We start from the raw sequence: 18,498 nt of genomic DNA, 5'->3' as shown, positions 1-18,498 counted from the left end.
ATATCTGTTAGCTTTGCTCTTCCTTTATGTTTTATCTGACACCTCATGTAACCCTCATTCTTTAGCATCGTGTTTTATGCTTCATGGAATTTAAATTCGACTTGTTTATCGTTTCCTCCCAGCCAAAGATTTGCCCCGTTAGCCTCAGCTGTGCTCCACGGTGGGGGGTGGAGGTGGAGGAGGGGGGTCAGGGCTCAGCTTTCATGCCGGCCAGCTAATGATGACCTGCGTTAAAACCCAAACCTGGGGAGCGTGGGCCTGATGTCACCTGGCCACAAACTTTATCTTCTGGAAGAGGAGAGGCGGTTAAACTTTCAGCAGAACTTTGAGATTTATAATTTATGTTTAAACTGAAAACGTGAGATTAAAGTGAGAAAATGTCACCACGGACTGAGTCGTGTTCTTGTTATCTGACTGAATAAAAACAAAGTGTGTCGCCCCACAGAAAAAACAAACGGGTAATTATGGTCAGAAAAATTACAATCGTTTAATAAATTAAAAAGTATAAGGAATATGTATATATGTATATATATATATATATATATATATATATATATATACATAAATTCATCTTGACTGTTTATCAGATCATTTATTCAACCGACCAGGCTCTGTCCAAGAGTTACGTACCAAAATCTGTCTAAATCAGGGGTGTCCAGCCTTTTCAGGACCAGGGCAGTGATCTTCATATTAGAAGTCCTCGCAGGCCACAGATATGTTTTCTTCATTTATAAATGCAAAAATTATTTTAAGGGGATTTTTAAATATTTCTATTCTATCCATGTTCGTGTGCTTATCTGGGGTCAGGTCATGGGGGCAGTAGCCTAAGCCGAGAGGCCCAGACTTCCCTCTCCCCAGCCATTAGGGGCAGCTCTTCCGGGGGAATCCCAAGGCGTTCCCTGGCCAGCCGAGAGACATAGTCCCTCCAGCGTGTTGACATGGAGGAGCAGCAGGTCTACTCTGAGCTCCTCCTGGTTGACCGAACTTCTCACCCTATCTCTAAAGGAGAGCTCAGACTCCCTGCAGAGAAAACTCATTTCTGCCACTTGTGGCCGCGTTCTGGTTCTTTCAGTCACTACCCAAAACCCGTGACCGTAGGTCGCCTTCTGGCTCAGCTCTATCTTCACCACAACAGATCGGTACAACGCCCACATCACTGCAGACGCAGCACCAATCCACCTATCTATCTCACGTTTGATCTTTCCCTCTTTCATAATATATATATGTGGATGTGTGTGTATATATATATTTGCATTTCTAGAATATAAATATATATACATACGTATGTATATATGTATATACATATATATATATATATATATATATGTGTATATATATATATATATATATATATATATATATATATATATATATGTGTGTGTGTGTGTGTGTGTGTGTGTGTGTGTAGTTCTATTCCTCAAAATAAATATATTAATATGCATTTTAGTAAAAATCTTAGAAATTTTCTATTTACATCACCTCCTGCTGCGAAGACTAAATTCAACATTCTAGAAATGCAAGCATTGGCCCACACAGAATCACTCCGAGGGCCGCAAATGGTCCCCAGGCTGTACTTTGGACATGCCTGGCCTCAGTGGTTTTATTCTCATGTAAATAACTTGTTGCTTGCAGCCCAAATAGGTCCGTTAAGGTCAGTTAAAGCATCCATTCAGAGGCACTCAAAATTTTTTAATGCCTCTAAATGAATTTTTACCTAGAATTCCTTGAATGAGGGCCACCGACTATCATGCCAAATTTTAGAGTTGGAGAAAATAAACATTTGTGCATTTGGATGAAATCATCATCGTGCAACATTCTTACTGAACATCACAAGGACAGATGCTATTAGCACTCAGGGTTTGTGTTCTCAGTCAGCTACATTATCAGATGGTGTGTTATCACTTGCCTTAGATGTTATTTTTGGTTGTTTGAGTAAATTTTTCCCCAAATTCCTCCTTTAACATCTCCATAGAAACAGGAATGTTTATCTGCCAGGGTTTGTCACATGGCTCGGTGTTAATATTAGGCGGCATCAGAGCTGATGGTCACACTTTGACCCTGGCTCGTCTCCTCTGACAGCCATCCCTGCTCTGCAGCTCTGTCACTCAGCCCTCTACAACAACAATAGCACGAATTCCAGCATGTTTGTTTGGTTAAGGAGAGCTCTCTGAAACCCCTGAACCTCCTCAAGATCCACAGCCTCGCTCACTCGGAGAATGAAGCCGGTGTCGGCATCTCTACAGACAGTTCACCCTCTGTCTCGAGAACACGCGGCCCCATTTAGCAATTGTGTCTCTTCTGTCGCTGCACAACGGAGCAAACAGGTTAAATCCACCTTGAAATGCACTTAGTAGATCATGTCAACATGTCAGGGTCCGCTCGGTTCTCTGCTCCGCCTTAATCCAGCCCATTGAACACTGACAGTTGTCTGTGAGTCAGACATTCACAGGGCCTTTGTCACCTCGTGTCCTGAGCTCCGGCGGCTCGGCTGGAAAAGCAGAACCTCACAAACATGTTAAAACACACTTGCTGAGTATACAGCGGTGCAGTTGGAGCTGGAGACGGAGGAGAGGGAGAAACCGATACATACCTTGTGTAAACACTGGAGGGTGAACAGGGGAGCTATGGAAAGAGCTCAACCTTGGTGAGGATTATGTCTGAAGGATGAATGGAGGACAAACCTGACTGCACTGTTTGGTCTGCTTGTTTCTGGCTCAGGAGCTGTCAGGGAAGATCTCAACAGAGTTTAATGTTTAAAAAAAAGTGATGGGGACACCCCCCACCTGCCCCAGATGAGTAAACCTGTGAATTTTTGCTAAATATGAGACTAAAAAACAAAATGATTATTTCCAGTTGCAACATAACAAACTCATCTCTGCAGTGATCAACCAACCGCTGATGTTTTTATCCAAACTCGACCGTTTTGCGTTGCTACTCCATCAGGAATGTCGAGGCTGACCTGTTTGTGTCATCATATTTCACTTTTCCTCCCTTCTTCAGATGCAGCTCTCCTGTCAGGGAGGAGGTCGTTTTGGTAGTACGGCAGAGGTGAGGGCCTGTGAAATGAGCTTATCTGACTCCTGATAAGAACAGGACACCCTCAGGAATGGTCTAAACTCAGTACACATGGCTGCTGCAGCAGGGTTCTGCTGAGTGGAAAATGGGATGTACCGTAATGTCGCGGCTTAGCTTGGTCTGCAGTTCCAATACCACCAACTATCACCAGGTGCGTGAAGCTTGTGGTTGAGACCCCCAGAAGCCATTGGGGGAACGGTTCCGATCAACAACCTCTGCTCCTAAATCATTTAGTCAGGTCTCCCGCCACACAGGAAGCTGTCTTATTACTTCTGGAAGCGGCGCAGAGATTTAGTGAGCTCATGTTTGATGACAGCATACAACAAAGAGACAATGTTTGTGTGTGCATGGGTGCCAAGTGGTGTCGGTTTGGACTTCAGCTGTTTGCATGCAAAAACAAATCATGCTTTTATGTCTCCATCCAAACAAGACAAGTCTGGCTTGTCTTTATTTACACTCACAGAGACTGGAACTGCCGAACCCCAATCAGCATTTTGTAATCAACCTTTTTCATACATGAGCTGTCATGTGGATTAATTGCTAAATTAATTTCTTGTTGTTTGATACGGCATTTGTGTTGAGCTCCGGGTGAAAGACTTGAATAGGCAGAGAAACTCTCAACTATCAAGCTAATTACAAGTAAAAGAAGCTGGGGTCTGATTAAATCGTGTCAAATTAAAGATGAAACTGCCGTTTGATTGAGTGCCAAGCCATGCTAACAACAGCTGACATATCGAGTAAATTCAGATGAAAACATTTCAGCAGAAATCTACAAACTACCCATTTTTGTTTTATAGATTAAAAAACCCTAATTATGTTTTTAGATTTATGTATCCGTCTTTGCGTTCATCTCTCTCGGGTTCATCTTTAACATGTTTATTCTAACAATACGTCAGATTTAATGAGTAATTTTAAAGTCAGGTTTTAACTTGATGGATTTTCATGCTTACCACATAACAAACTACTTTTCACTTCCGAGTGGAGCAGAGAACTCATCAACACCGAGCTGACAGTTTCTCCTGTCTGCTCTGGGGCTCTGGTGTTATCAGTCTGAGTCACGTCAAATAAATCAAAGTACCTTCCACTGCCATGACGACTTCCCAAATCTGCAGCCAACGCATCTGGCTGGAGATGGAAGAAACTGCCTAGGCCATCAGCAGATTGCGATTCCCGCTGATGGCCGTGTCCTGCACAACGTGCACGTAGTAATAGTACACCCAACCAGGCCGAGCTGCAGAGATGGACTTGCTATGTGATGCAGATGGAGTGCACTGAACTCGCCCTGTGGCTGCTGTCGATGGCTCTCTGATTGATTCTGTCTTTCCTGTTTAGCCAATAAAAGTGCTCGGTGGCTCGTCATTGAATCAGACACTCACATAAACACTCCACACTGTCTGGAAGCTCCGTAGCCTTGCTTCAGGAACAGTTGCATGCCTGACTGGGTTCATTTGTTTGTCACTCATCTGATGAAAGACAGAGGTGCTTATTTATCTGTGTGTGTGTTTGTGTGTGTGTGTGCGCGCGTGTGCGTGCGTGCATGCTTGGGCTGTAGGGAATGTAGATTCCTCTGCAGTGTCAGAAATACAAGCTCTCATACGTGCAGTTTCTATTCAAGTGCCCAAGATTAAACTGAAGCTGTGGGAAAAAGGTTAGCCTGCTCGCTTTTCCAAACAAATTCTGCAGCTTAAAATAGCTGTGAAACAGACAGATCATGCACACACACACCGGTTACCTCCATGTCAGAACACTGATCTGATTTCTGTTTACTTAAAAACACTTTGGTCATTTAGCTTTGAAAATCAAACAGGGTTTTAAAACAATATAAAAAAAATTCCAGATTTTTTTTAGCCTCGACTTGTCAGAATTTACCACGAAAGCTGCATTTCAAGAGAGTTCAACTAAATTTACACAATGCTCTTTTGAAATGTCAAGATATTTTCTAAACAGTAAAATGCATGAGAAAAGTGTCATTGCCTGTATTCTCCAAAGGTTTTTTTATGTAATTTTTTTTATTTTTCATCAGTTCCTATTTCTAATGCATGGAAAATGCTGGTTTACCATTCTTTTAAACACTAGTCCATCAAATGATAATATGTTCTTGCAGACTTCAAAAACAAGCAAGTTAATGTTAAAAAACTTTTATTCTTTGGAAAACTGTGTCCTTTTCTGAAGATAAATAAATAAATAAATAAATAAATAAATAAATAAATAAATAAATAAATAAATAAATAAATAAATAGTGAAATACTATTTTATTCTTCCAGCCTTTTTCACATCCGGGGCCAGTTTAGGGGGCTGCTGCTGGTAAGGTTCTGTTTGATAATCACCTTTATCAATTAGTAAATTTTAAAAACACCTGGTAAAAAAATTTAATGCTGTAAAAGTTAATTATGGCAACCTGCAAATGTCAATTTTGTCCACCTGATGTGACTGAGAATGTGAAATAAAGGATTTAAAATATTTTTCTAAATTACCAAAATCATCAGCAACAGAACTTAATTTCATGACTAGGTGTAAAATAAGTTATTCCCCAATATACAGATTAAGATAATTCTGATCTAAATTACCTACAAAACAGTAACACGTTAAGTAAAAAATGTTATTTATTTAGGTGCATCAGCACAGATCAAGCTATTTTAAAGGAAGTTTGGCTTTTTCCTGCTGCTTTTGAGGATGTGGGCATGAGAAACAGCTTCATTATTAAAAGGAGTTTCTGAAAGAACTGATAAGCATATTAACCCAGACACAGAGTGCCTCCCTGCTTTGCTGTTGCAGGGGAGGACGGTTCAGTGCTGCTGATAGAGGCATTAAAGTTGCATTTTGTTCTACTCCTCATAGCGATACAACCCGGTCTCTCCTCGCTTTCCCTGAGAACTCTCCATTCACACCTGCTGACATGCCCAAGAAAAACACGAGCCAGGGAGGCGTTGCCATCGGGTTTGGTGATACCAGCATGTCCGACACAACCTTCTGTAGCGATAACTTTGTGATACTCGTGCACTTTTACCTAGCATTACACATGCATGAGTAAATGTGCTGCAATCAGCATGCTTTGATTCTTTCCGCTCCCATGAGTGTTAAGCTGCCATGTTCATACTATAATCCTCTTGCATTGTAATAATGGAATTTTTGTGTATTTTATTTTAAAATGTAAAATTAATTATTCATTAGAGGCATCTTGAATTATGAAATGTATTAATTTACAGATGTACATGCGTCATGACCGAACACTTGCAAACAGGAAGACAGTCCTAAATGGTTGACTTGATGGGAAAGTTTCAAAGAGAGACCTTTGACCTCTCAGAGTTGGACAATATTATCGTATGTAACCATGATTTACATTTGTTCAAAAACGAGTACAATCTTGATCTCCCGCTTTTAAATATACAATATACAATTTTGAGAGTTAAGACACCAGATTTGTTTAGATAAAAATGAAATAATCTAATCTGGCGTGAGGTTTAAAAGGCTAGTGGTTTAGTGCACACGAAATGAGTAATGTGTGAAGTCACTATTAATGTTGAGCAATGCAGACAGGTTTTACATCAACACTTCATACACAGACTACAACATTTCCAAATTTACGTCAATAAAAGGCAGTTTTCACACTGAATCTTTGTGCACGCATATGCTCCATAAAGAAAAATCTTCTTGGCATTTCTTGATAAAACATCTCCATGTGTCCAGACTGTGTAACCATTACTTAATCCTCCTGTGTTGCTCTCTGCCCTTCACAGTCCTCTACCGACCCGACGAGAGAGAGTAGTCTGGTGAAGTAAATCCAGCAGGCTGATTCATAGCACTCCCATCTATTTCAGTCCCTCTGTGGTCTGTCTGCTGCCCATTATGACCTGCAGCCTGTCTAATTTGGTGATGAGCTGTAAAGTGACCTGCCTGCCCTGGCTGGAACAGGAGTGGGATTCCAGGGATGGGCGACACTGTATCCAGCATGCACCCCAATCCTGTCACCATCTCTGATGCACCTGCTCCAGAGGGCACCCTGGCATTGCCCCCAGCACCTGTTCTACACTCAAGTAAGGTGAGATGCCAGGAATAATTGATGACGATGTAGGAGGTGTTATCAGCTCGGGCAGGGCAGGAGACACTTTTTCAAACCTCCTGCTGAGGGGTGACTGCCCTGTCACTTCCATTAACAGTAATAGATTTAATTTACTGCAGTGATACGACTAAGACTGACCCTGATCATGTTTGTTATTGAGCCTTCTCATCAGTTAGTTCATTGTGCCCCCATATCAGAACTATCACAGAATATTATGTCTCAAATTTGAAGATAATTCTGAGATGATAAATTCAATAAATGGACTAAAATCATTCTCTGCTTTTATGCTGGTCATAGGCGTGACATTTTTATTTAGGTTTTAGACTTTTCGCTTACTTTACCTCTCCCTGGGCTGCCACCTTACTGTGGTGGAGGTGTTTGAGTGTCTCAATGATCCTAGGAGCTAAGTTGTCTGAGGCTTTCGGCCTCTGGTAGGGTGACCCATGGCAAACAGGTCCTAGGTGAGGGATCAGACAAAGAGCAGCCCGAAGACCTCTTGTGATAAATTATATAAATGGAAACCGTGTTCCCTCGCCTGGACGTGGGTCACTGGGGGCCCCCCTCTGGAGCCAGGCCTGGAGGTGGGACACGTTGGCGAGCGCCTGGTGGCCGGGCTTTCACCCATAGAGCCTGGCCGGGCACAGCCTGAAGAGGAAACATGGGTCCCCCTTCCCATGGGCTCACCACTCATGGGGTCAGGTGCAGTGTGTGACGGGTGGTAGTCGAGGGCGGGGATCTTGGCGGTCTGATCCTTGGCTACAGAAGCTGGCTCTTGGCACATGGAATGTCGCCTCTCTGGTGGGGAAGGAGCCTGAGATGGTGTGTGAGGTTGAGAGGTTCCGACTAGATATAGTCGGACTCACCTCAACACATGATTCTGGCTCTGGAACCAGTTTTCTTGAGAGGGGTTGGACTTTCTACCACTCTGGAGTTGCTCCCACTGAGAGGCGCCGAGCAGGGGTGGGCATACTAGTTGCCCCCCATCTTGGTGCCTGTACGTTGGGGTTTACCCCAGTGAATGAGAGGGTAGCCTCCCTCAGCCTACGTGTGGGGGGGACGGGTTCTGACTGTGGTCTGTGCTTATGTACCAAACTACAGTTCAGACTACCCACCCGTTTTGGAGACCTTGGAGGGGGTGCTGGAGAGTGCTCCTTCCAGTCCAAGGGGAACGCGGCTTGGGTGGTCGCCAAGGCAAAAACCCGGGCATGGGAGGAGTTCAGTGAGACCATGGAGCAAGACTTCCGTACGGCTTCGAGGAGATTCTGGTCCACCATCCGGCGCCTCAGGGGGGAAAAGCAGTGCACTATCAACACTATCTATAGTGGGGACGGTGTGCTGCTGACCTCTACTCAAGAAGTTGTTGATCAGTGGGCAGAATACTTCGAAGACGTCCTAAATCCCACCGACACGTCTTGCAATATCGCATGGACGTCGAGGGCAGTCCCACTGGACTGGCAGACCGGGGTGGTGGTCCCCTTATTTAATAAGGGGGACCACAGGGTGTGTTCCAACTATAGGGGGATTACACTCCTGAGCCTTCCTGGTAAGGTCTATTCAGGGGTTCTGGAGAGGAGGGTCCATTGGATTATTGAACCTCAGATTCAGGAGGAGCAATGTGGTTTTCGTCCTGGCTGTGGAACACTGGACCAACTCTACACCCTTAGGGGGATCCTGGATGGTGCGTGGGAATTTGCCCAACCAGTCTACATGTGTTTTGTGGATTTCGAGAAGGCATTTGACCGCGTCCCTCGGGGGCCCTGTGGGGGGTACTCCGGGAGTATGGGGTACCAGGCCCTTTGATACGGACTGTTAGGTCCCTGTATGACCGGTGTCAGAGCTTGGTCCACATTGCCGGCAGTAAGTGGTTTGCTGGAGCGGTTTGCAGCCGAGTGTAAAGCAGCTGGGATGAGAATCAGCTCCTCTAAATCTGAGACCATGGTCTTGATTCAGAAAAGGGTAGAATGCCTTCTCCGGGTCAGGGATGAGGTCCTGCCCCAAGAGGAGGACTAATTATCTCGGGGTCTTGTTCACGAGTGAGGGAAAACTGGAGCGTGAGATCGATAGGCAGATTGGTGCTGCATCTGCAGTGATGCGGGCATTGTACCAGTCTGTCGTGGTGAAGAGAGAGCTGAGTCAGAAGGCGAAGCTCTCGATTTACCGGTCGATCTACGTTCCTACCCTCACCCATGGTCATGAGCTTTGTGTAGTGACCGAAAGAACGAGATTGCGGATACAAGTGGCCGAAATGAGTTTTCTCCGAAGAGTGGCTGGGCTCCCCCTTACAGATAGGGTGAGAAGCTTGGTCATTCGGGAGGGGCTTGGAGTAGACCCGCTGCTCCTCCACATTGAGAGGAGCCAGTTGAGGTGGCTCGGGCATCTGGTCAGGATGCCTCCTGGACACCTCCCTGGTGAGGTTTTCTGGGCATGTCCAACCGGGAGGAGACCTAAAGGTAGACGCAGGACATGGTGGAGGGACTATGTCTCTCACCTGGCCAGGGAATGCCTTGGGGTTCCCCTGAGGAGCTGGCCCAAGTGGCTCGGGAGAGGGAAGTCTGAGCCTCTCGCCTTAGGCTACTGCCCCCGCGACCCGACTCCGGATAAGCGTATGAACATGAATGGATGGATGGATGGCATACTTTACTGATTCTCCCTCTTAGCTACCTGTACTCTGTGGTGTATTTCTCTTGAGTTCAAGGGATAGGCTGACTTTAATCCACGTCCACAGAGGAGGTTTAAAACACTCTGGTTTCATCGAATCTTCCAGCTCAGATCTAGCAGAGCTTGAAAGTCGCTTTCTCCATCATAGGAATGGACAAATAAAGGTCTCTCTCAGCACCCCCAAGAAAGAAGCCTGTGTGCTCTGTGGATTAAAGCCCTCTGTTTTCTCTGCCTGTTTCTCAATTAGAATGAAATGAAGGGAGGAGAAAAAAACTGCCCGGTCTATTTAGTATTGTAAGACTTTGGAAGTAGCTCTAGTTTTTCTCCTCTTCTTTCTTCAGCAACTTTGATGCCACAAAGCAAAGCAGGGTTCATAATTTTGCTGTAAACAGTCTGCTTTAAATAAAACTAGAAAAAAATATGCAGGCTATAATTCGGTGTACAGCCTTTATATAAATCGAACATATTTGTTTTAAAAGTTGTAACTGGAGTAGGCGTGAGAGAAATTTCTTAGTTTTTTTGTTCAGGCAATTTCATGGACAGCTAATTTATTGTAAACAAAGGTCCTTCAGAAAGACTCCCTGGTAACTTCGGAAGCGCTGCTGTCTCACGGAAATGGTATTTTTTGACCCTTTTCTAAAGCGTTTTACTCCTTTTCCACAAAAGTGTTCTTTCTACCGGAGTAAAAACGGTTTTTATGTAGAAATAATTGTTCTGCTGGAGTAGCCGTATTTCACAGTTAGCTTGCTACTGCTGTTACCTAGATTTAAAACGACCTCGCTGGACTTTTCGTCTAATAGTTCACTGAGCACGTGTTTTAGGAATGCGTTTGCAGTGTCTTGAGATAGGTTGTAGTTTTGACCGCAACATGTCCGTGAGCGCCTTGAGATAAGCACCGTCTCCGTGACACGAACAGCACCAGACTCCATTGAAATTTGTGGTCATTTTAGATTCGGCTATGTTCCTCAGGCACATCTCAGCCGTTCTCCTGATACGTTCCCGTTTTAGTACTGTAAAAAACATTTATTATAAACCCCCAGGGTATTTGAAATATATAACTCCTGTTTTGTTTTGACAGCTGATTTATTTAGGACGTGTAAAAGAAACAGTTTAATTCATTTCAAATTCAAAAATACTTTATTAATCCCAGAGGGAAATTGAAACAAATTCCTACTTTCTAAATTGTGGTGTGGATGTATTTTGTGATCTCATTACATTTCCCGCACATATGTGCAATGTAGCAATATAATAAAAACATAAACACGTTTTTGTTTTTAAACACTTTATGTAATTAATATTTTTAAAGGAACTCAGGTTAAAATTCTGTTATAAAGATTCTAAAATTTTATTATTAAACTTCAAACCCTGTAAATTTCATGCAGACAAGATGCTCATATTTAAATTAATGTAAATAATAATAATATAATTGTTCAAAATTATTTCATATACCGGTATGTAAACAGGTGTATCAAAACTGTTTTATGGACCAGACGGAATCAGATCCAGATCAGTCATGTGACTCGCTTACAAAATGCTGTTAAACTTGACAGAAACAAACAAGTTGACCTCTGAAACCTTTCTAGTATGTTTAAGTAGTTTAACTCTGTCAAACTTTTCATTCTTCTTTGCTTAATCTGCATTGAGTCACTCATAACTCTGTAAACAGCTCTGACAGCTGGAGCAGTGCGGGTGATCTGTTTGACAAACTGTAAGTCTTGTTGTTTCCCGTGTTTTTTATCCCTCGTTGCATTTTGTCTCTTTTGGGACCACAGCACAATAAACATTCATCTGTGTTCACATCTTTGCCGTATTGACAGCTAAATCCCCTCACATCCAAAGGCCATCACACCCAAGATGTGTGCTGATGTTTGATGACACTTGAGCTGTCAACCCTCTTGTGTCTCTTTGTGCTGTAGTGCCCAGGTAAATGACCTCATGGAGGAAATGGGTGATAAAGCAAACAGATAAGGCCCCTGGTACCTGTTGACCACAGCCAGAACCTCCTAAATCAGGACCCAGTGACACGGTGTTCCATCAGTGCCTGCTTCAATGACACCCACAAGGCATTGAGCTCTTATCTACGATGGCCCCTGCTTAGCATTCACGCCATTCATTCAAACAATGCTACCTCTTCCCGTTCATTGGATCTGTGACTGACAGTGGGTGTTGGTGCACTTGTGTCTGACTTCAGCCTCTATCTGCCACTGAGCTGTTTGTCCAGTCTAGATACTCCACCAAGACACAATAAAGGGTGTGTGTCCTTCTCGCCACTTCCTGTGCTGGGTTTCTAACTGGACCTTTAAAAAGACCCTACTCTTTATTTGGCACTTTGTTTTCCTCCCCAAAGAGACTTGTTTGAAATGGGGGAACGTTAAACCAGCAGGGCTGACTAATGGCCACCACCAACCAGCCAGCGAGGTGGAAATATCTGCATGGTCAGACGTTGAAACAGCAGATAAGCCTTTCATAAACATCAGAATGATTCTAGAGATTGAGTTGTGATTTGGACAGAGTTGTAGGACAAAATACCAGATAACGTTGCAGGTGTAATTCTTGACGTTATATTGGAAGGCGTATCTAAAAACGGAGCTTTTGGGGTACGTGTAATCTGTTTTGTTTTCATCTTTTAGCTCAGATCTTATTTTTGACGAGAATGATAGCGGAGCTGGGGATCTTTGGATCCCAAGCCTTCATAAAGGCTCCTGTGAGGCAGGGTTATTATAAAACGTCCATAATACGTCCCTGTGTTCAGCAGGTCCCTCTCTCCCTGCTCTTATTTATGAATGGCAGAATCTGACAAGCAGGCAACTCAGGTGGGGAGCTGCAGATCACATGATATCAGTGCTAAGCGAGGAATGTGGACAGGGATCCCTCCCTCAGTTTTTCCCCCAAAACTCCCAACAACTTTGATGCACCATATCATAACAAATACTCCCCGTCCCCTCCCCGTTTCAGTCCTCATGCATGTGGCGCTAAAGATGAGGGGAATGGGTTGTTGGGGGCCACAGATAGTGGCTGTGTTTGATCTGAAGGTCGCCAGCCCCTTGCTGGTGTTGAGAGATCCTTGGCGGACGGGGCTGGCTCTTATTTAATAACATGAAGGGGAAGCGGACCTTTATCTCATAATTAGGCCTAATTACCCAGTAGGTGTGGACAGACGGCCCAAGAAGAGACAAACTGCCTTTATCCATGGATTTAGAGTCAGATTACTCAGAGCTGTCTTATCTGTTTCAGGGCCGGCAGGAGCCTCCGTCCTCCTCGCTTACCTCTTCCCTCTGGCTCCTGTATCCATGCAGCTCTGGAATATTAACCAGTCAGCCTGATTTATTACGCCTGCTCCGTGACACACGGGCTTAATTAAACTGGTTGATTACAACATTCTGTACAAGAAGAGACAAACTACCCAGTAGGAAGAGTGACTGACAGTGATGTTCTGGCCTTTTGTGATCTACAGCCCAGACACTTCATAAAGGCACATGAATTAAAACTGATGTGGAGAACTTTAACACTTGTTTAGCTGCATCAGGAACTTATATTTGCATCTACCAGATTAAACGAAAAAAGGACCGGCACATTCCGGCTGCCTCCTGCTGCTGACTAGCAAACGTTGAGCACTGGGAGCAGATTTGAGTGACATCCTGCCACCGTATTGTTTGTTTACTGTATCTGTGTGTCTTTTCCTGAGCCGCCTGCATGTTTGTGTTTGGGTTTGTGGACCACTCTCTCGCAGCCACAACAGCAGACCCATTGTTTTAGGTGGTAGTTCCAGGGACTGGGAAATGCTGACGCCGGGAAAAAGAGTGGCAGCACTCCACCTAGGAAGCAGCGGAGGGGGAAAATGGCCATTATATTTAAATTTTAGTTTGGTTTTAGAAGTCCTCGAGCAAACTACGGTCTCCACGTCTGGCCTGGGCCGTCGCTGTTGATTGACAGCAAGCTGCGTCGACCGGTGGAGTGTTTTGCTGCTCCTGATTTTCAGACAATGAGAACAGCAAGTTTCAGGCTGCTGTATCCGTGACTAATAACTTCATGCTGGCATACTGCAAAAGGACAATAAGAGATACTTAATCCACCTGTTATCAGGATGAGCCTCCTGTCACACACACAACCACAGGAATGCAGTCTTACCCACCCTTTCACTGGACCAGCAGCTAAACTGAAAAAGCTGATGGCTTTTTATCATTCGAAACCAGAAAAACATTTATACAATTGTTGCTGTAAAACAGACAGAGAAATGTATAAAACAACAAAGTATCTAAAGCTGTTAAATGCTTTGTGTAGGTATAAAATACCATTTGTGTTTAGGTGCGTGTGAAACGAAGCTAAAACACCACGTTTCTGTTCTCTGGTGGATCTCTACAGAAGCTCCTGTGCCTTGTCCTTGTGTGACTGCAGCGGAGGGCTGTGTGCTTAATCAGGCGGGCTGGTCAGAGGTCTCTGTCTCTTTGCTTCATGGATTCACATGGACAATTTAACCACTAACCTCCTGAAATGAGCAGCTTCTGAATGCCTCAGGCTCCAGTTTCAGTATCTGCTGATAGCAGGGGGCAGGGGTTGTGATAAGTAAACGCAGGCCAATGGCAGCGAGATGCACACCACAAAGCACGGTTCTCTGCAAAATATTTATTGTCCTCCGACAACAATGTGCGTGTGTGCGTGCGTGCAAGTTCATTTACAAACCAACTCAGGATGCATTTTAATGAAGCTCCCTGCTTCGAGAGGAACAGCACAGCTAATGACATGAGCACACATAATAAAAGTGGCGTTAGGTGTACAGATATTTATCTAAAACTTGGAGTTTTATTGGCCAAGAGTCATACCAATCAGATGCCCTGAGCATGACTCATATCACAAGATTTGTTCTCAAGACTTTGTCGTTAAATTTTGGAGTCAACTTTGTTTATTTGGTGTACGTTTTAGCATTCTTACAAGGTACACTAAGTTTTCAACTGTAAGGCTGTAATTATACGTTTAATAATAATAGTGTTGAAGTGTGTTGCATTAGCTCTGAAAACATCAAATTCTGCAGCATTTGCCTCAAAGACTTTCAGTTCTTCTGGTTGCAAACAGCTAGTTAGTGTTGTTGGTCTTCCTGGTGACTTTCTCTTAATAATTCTCTCAATAAAATACACTAAAACTTGCTTTTAGGGTTCTAGTTATGAGCAGCCAATAACCAACGATTGCTTGCGTATGAAGACACGTGAGCAGCTTTATTATGTAGGAGCCTTATTTCCTTGCAGCATACCTGCGGTTGGTTTGGTTTCCTCAGCTTGCCAGCCTACAAACGACATAAAAGCATGAGCTGTTACCTTTGCCTCTGGGACAATGGCTGTTGATCACAAGAGGAGTGACAAGCCTGAATCTTGGTGTGTTTACTGTAATTAAGCTGTCAGGGGTCGTGATTTATGATGCACTGAGTAAGAGTGGTGCTATCACATGGAGGAAGACGGAGTGAGAGAAAGCCACGGGGTTTATTGCTACTGACGGAAGAGGAAATAGTTGAACACAACGGTGTCCCACGTGGATCAGAAAAGCCAGAAGACAAACGGGGGGAGCCTCTCGGACCCCCTCTGCTAAATGTTTGTGCAGAAACAAGATTGTATTAATAATTGGACTCAGCTGGCACCAATTCGACTTCTTTATCTCCGACTGAGTTAAGTTAGTCCACTGAAATGAAATGTTTCATCTCTGCAGAAGATGTTTGGTCTCTTGGTTTTCATTAGAAAATGCCCCCCCCCCCCCCCCCCCCTTATTTAATCCTAGTTGGACCTTACATGTAACATTTTAACATTTTAATCAGGTGGATTTTTCTTTTGCAGCGTGTGTGACGGTGATGGTTTGCAGCATCTTTGCATCTCACATCAATTCATGATTGACTGATGTCCCTTCCTGCTCCACATCCCATTTACACTCTGAGGGGAGCTGGTGGTGCCCTCAACACCCTCCACTTTAGATGCCATGGAGAGGACCCCCACCTGCTGTTCTCTGGGTCAGTCCAACTCTGCCTTTTCCTCATTAAAACTTGGGGTTAATATTCTGAAAACAACATTTAATGAAATGGTTTTATTGTGTCATATATTAGGAATCAACATATTTTATTTAGAGTCTGAGGGGTTAGCCAATAAAACATCACATCAATTATTTTAGCTATCTAATATGGTGTCCAGGGTTCTCCCCAGAAAATGAGTTAAGCCTGGCGGCTTCGGCTGTCGGGGGGGGGGGGGGGGTTTGCACACGTTCCGCTGCTGTTTCTCACCAGTATCAGCTGATGGAGGGCTCTAGTTTCGCTGCGCCGTTCGTGTCAGCGGACACGGTAGGGTCGGGGAGGGGGGCGTGACGCTTAGCCTGGCGGGCCGCCAGGCCTATAAAGTGCTGGGGGAAACCCTGGGTGTCTGAATATGAATTTCAGGTTAGGGTGGACACGCTTCGATCTGTTACATTTATTATTTGATGTCATTTTCTTTTCTTTATTGTGCAAAGAACCTGCATGGTATTAAACTGAAGTCTACCGCATCACCAAGTGTCCTCCCAGCTGCCATAGTGCTGTGTTTGTTAAATGACAACATCATAAAACATTCTTTATGTGTTTTAGATTTGGTCTACCACCCAAAGATTACCTCTGGCCTCCACCTGGCCGACCCTTGAGCACCTTTCTTGGGTCGTACCTGAGTGCTAGGTGAAGCTGTATGTTGTTCATAAACAGTAAATAACTTGAATGGTTTTTAGATCTGGAAAAGGTTCCATCCACATCTGGAACCTGAACAGCAGGAGGGCAGAGAAGGTCGTGGAGGCTCATTCTGGTAGTTCAGTCACCTGGGTCAGCACACTGCAGTCTACAGACACCCTCATCAGGTGAGTCCCCCTGAATGCTCCAATTCTCCCATTTGCTCTTCTACAATCTGCTCTTTAACTGTATCATTTCCTGCTATTTCAGCTGCTAACTTTATTTTTTCTCTAAGTGTTTTTCTGCCCAGAAGAAGCTACAACGGTGTTCTGCTGAGCTCTGGTGGCCTCATGGAGGGGGCCATCGTCTAGCACACTGCTGCTAACCACTTAAAACATTCTCCCTCTCCTGATAATAACTTTTTACTTTCTTTGACGTTGGATGTGCTACTGCTAGTTTACCCGTGTAATTATAGATTCACTAGGATAAATACAATAAAGTTTATCTCTCACCAAATAGAATATTTACTAAGAAATCACAATGTAACCATAGACACATTACTTGGTGTGTGTGTGTGTGTGTGTGTGTGTGTGTGTGTGTGTGTGTGTGTGTGTGTGTGCGTGCGTGCGTGCGTGCGTGCGTGTGCATAATTGTTTGTCCTGTGTGTCTCTTTGTTGCCCTGCGATGGACTGGCTCTCTGTCCAGGGTGTACCCCAGGGCGACGGTGGCACAGGAGTTAAGTGCTCGCCCAGTAATCGGAAGGTTGCAGGTTTGAGTCCCGCTCAGTCTGTCGCTGTCGTTGTGTCCTTGGGCAAGACACTTAACCCACGTTGCCTGCTGGTGGTGGTTGGAGGGACCGGTGGCGCCAGTGCTGGGCAGCCTCGTCTCTGTCAGTGCGCCCCAGGGCAGCTGTGGCTACATTGTAGCTCATCCCCACCAGTGTGTGAATGTGTGTGTGAATGGGTGAATGACTGATTGTGTTGTAAAGCACCTTGGGGGGTTCCAGGACTCTAGAAGGCGCTATATCAAATACAGGTCATTTACCATTTACCCCGCCTGATTGCCCGTTGACCGCTGGAGATAGAAGCCAGCCCCTCCCCACGACCCTACGTGGACAAGCGAGTTCAGAAAATGGATGGATGGATGGATGAAGATTACTTTAGGTGTTTGTGGTCAACGCACCACAGTCAGGACCACCTTTCTCCTTCCTACATGAGTGGATTATTTTCTGTCAGACTCTGCTCATCAGTAGATTCTCACGATAAAAAAAAACAATCTGCCCTCTATCACTTCTAGCGATTTGTGCATAAAGACATGAGAAAAACATCCTGGTGTCCTCCAGGTTCTCAAGTGCACAAACACACACAAAGACAACCATGCCACATTTATTAACACAACAGACAAAATTGAAAATGCATAAAAATAAGTTTACGTGGTGTGGCTGATGAAGAGCCAGTGTGACCACCTCTATAAAAGCAGGGGTTTGGTCGTCTGGAGCATACAAGTGTGTGTCAACTCAAATATAAAGCCAATATATTCATCCGCTTTCTCTACCCGCTTATCCACGCAGGGTCGCGGGGGGTGCCTATCTCCAGCTGTCTGGGCAAGCAGGCGGGGTACACCCTGGACAGATTTCCAGGGCAACACAGGACAAACAGTCAAGCACACACACACACCTAAGAACAATTTAGACAGACCAGTTAACCTGAAAGTTATGTTTTTGGACTGTGGGAGGAAGCCGGAGCACCCAGAGAGAACCCACACATGCACAGGGAGAACATGCAAACTCCTTGCAGAAAATCCCAGGTTGGGATGTGAACCCAGGACCTCCTTGCTGCAAGGCAACAGCGCTAACCACTGTGTCACTGTGCAGCCCAGCCAGTATTTCATATTAAGATAAATTAATCCTGCACTAAAAACATGTAAGGTCTGGACTGGTTGACCCTTCAAATTCACTCTAGTGGTAAACCGTCAATTCAATTTCAATTCAATTCAAGTTTATTTATATAGCGCCAAATCACAAGTGTCGTCTCAAGGCACT

The 18,498-nt window shown here is 44.4% G+C and overlaps 1 protein-coding gene across 2 annotated transcripts in view; it reads left to right on the top strand.

Annotated features, from left to right (window-relative positions):
* The first annotated feature begins 10,314 nt into the window (after positions 1-10,314).
* gnb1l (guanine nucleotide binding protein (G protein), beta polypeptide 1-like) overlaps positions 10,315-18,498 on the top strand; it is a 33,898-nt gene continuing 25,714 nt past the window's right edge. The window contains exons 1-4 of one of the 2 annotated variants that reach the window (XM_054731255.2): positions 10,343-10,411; positions 13,028-14,226; positions 15,613-15,782; positions 16,520-16,645. In XM_054731255.2, the coding sequence (XP_054587230.2) occupies positions 15,673-15,782; positions 16,520-16,645 (236 nt within the window). In that variant the 5' untranslated portion in view covers positions 10,343-10,411; positions 13,028-14,226; positions 15,613-15,672. Of the gene's footprint in view, positions 10,412-13,027; positions 14,227-15,612; positions 15,783-16,519; positions 16,646-18,498 lie in introns of both variants that reach the window. The other variant, XM_054731254.2, reaches the window with a different exon arrangement.

The sequence above is a fragment of the Nothobranchius furzeri genome, chromosome 17, assembly GCF_043380555.1.
Source record: "Nothobranchius furzeri strain GRZ-AD chromosome 17, NfurGRZ-RIMD1, whole genome shotgun sequence".
Taxonomy (NCBI): domain Eukaryota; kingdom Metazoa; phylum Chordata; class Actinopteri; order Cyprinodontiformes; family Nothobranchiidae; genus Nothobranchius; species Nothobranchius furzeri.
This window is presented reverse-complemented; position numbering and strand designations above follow the sequence as displayed.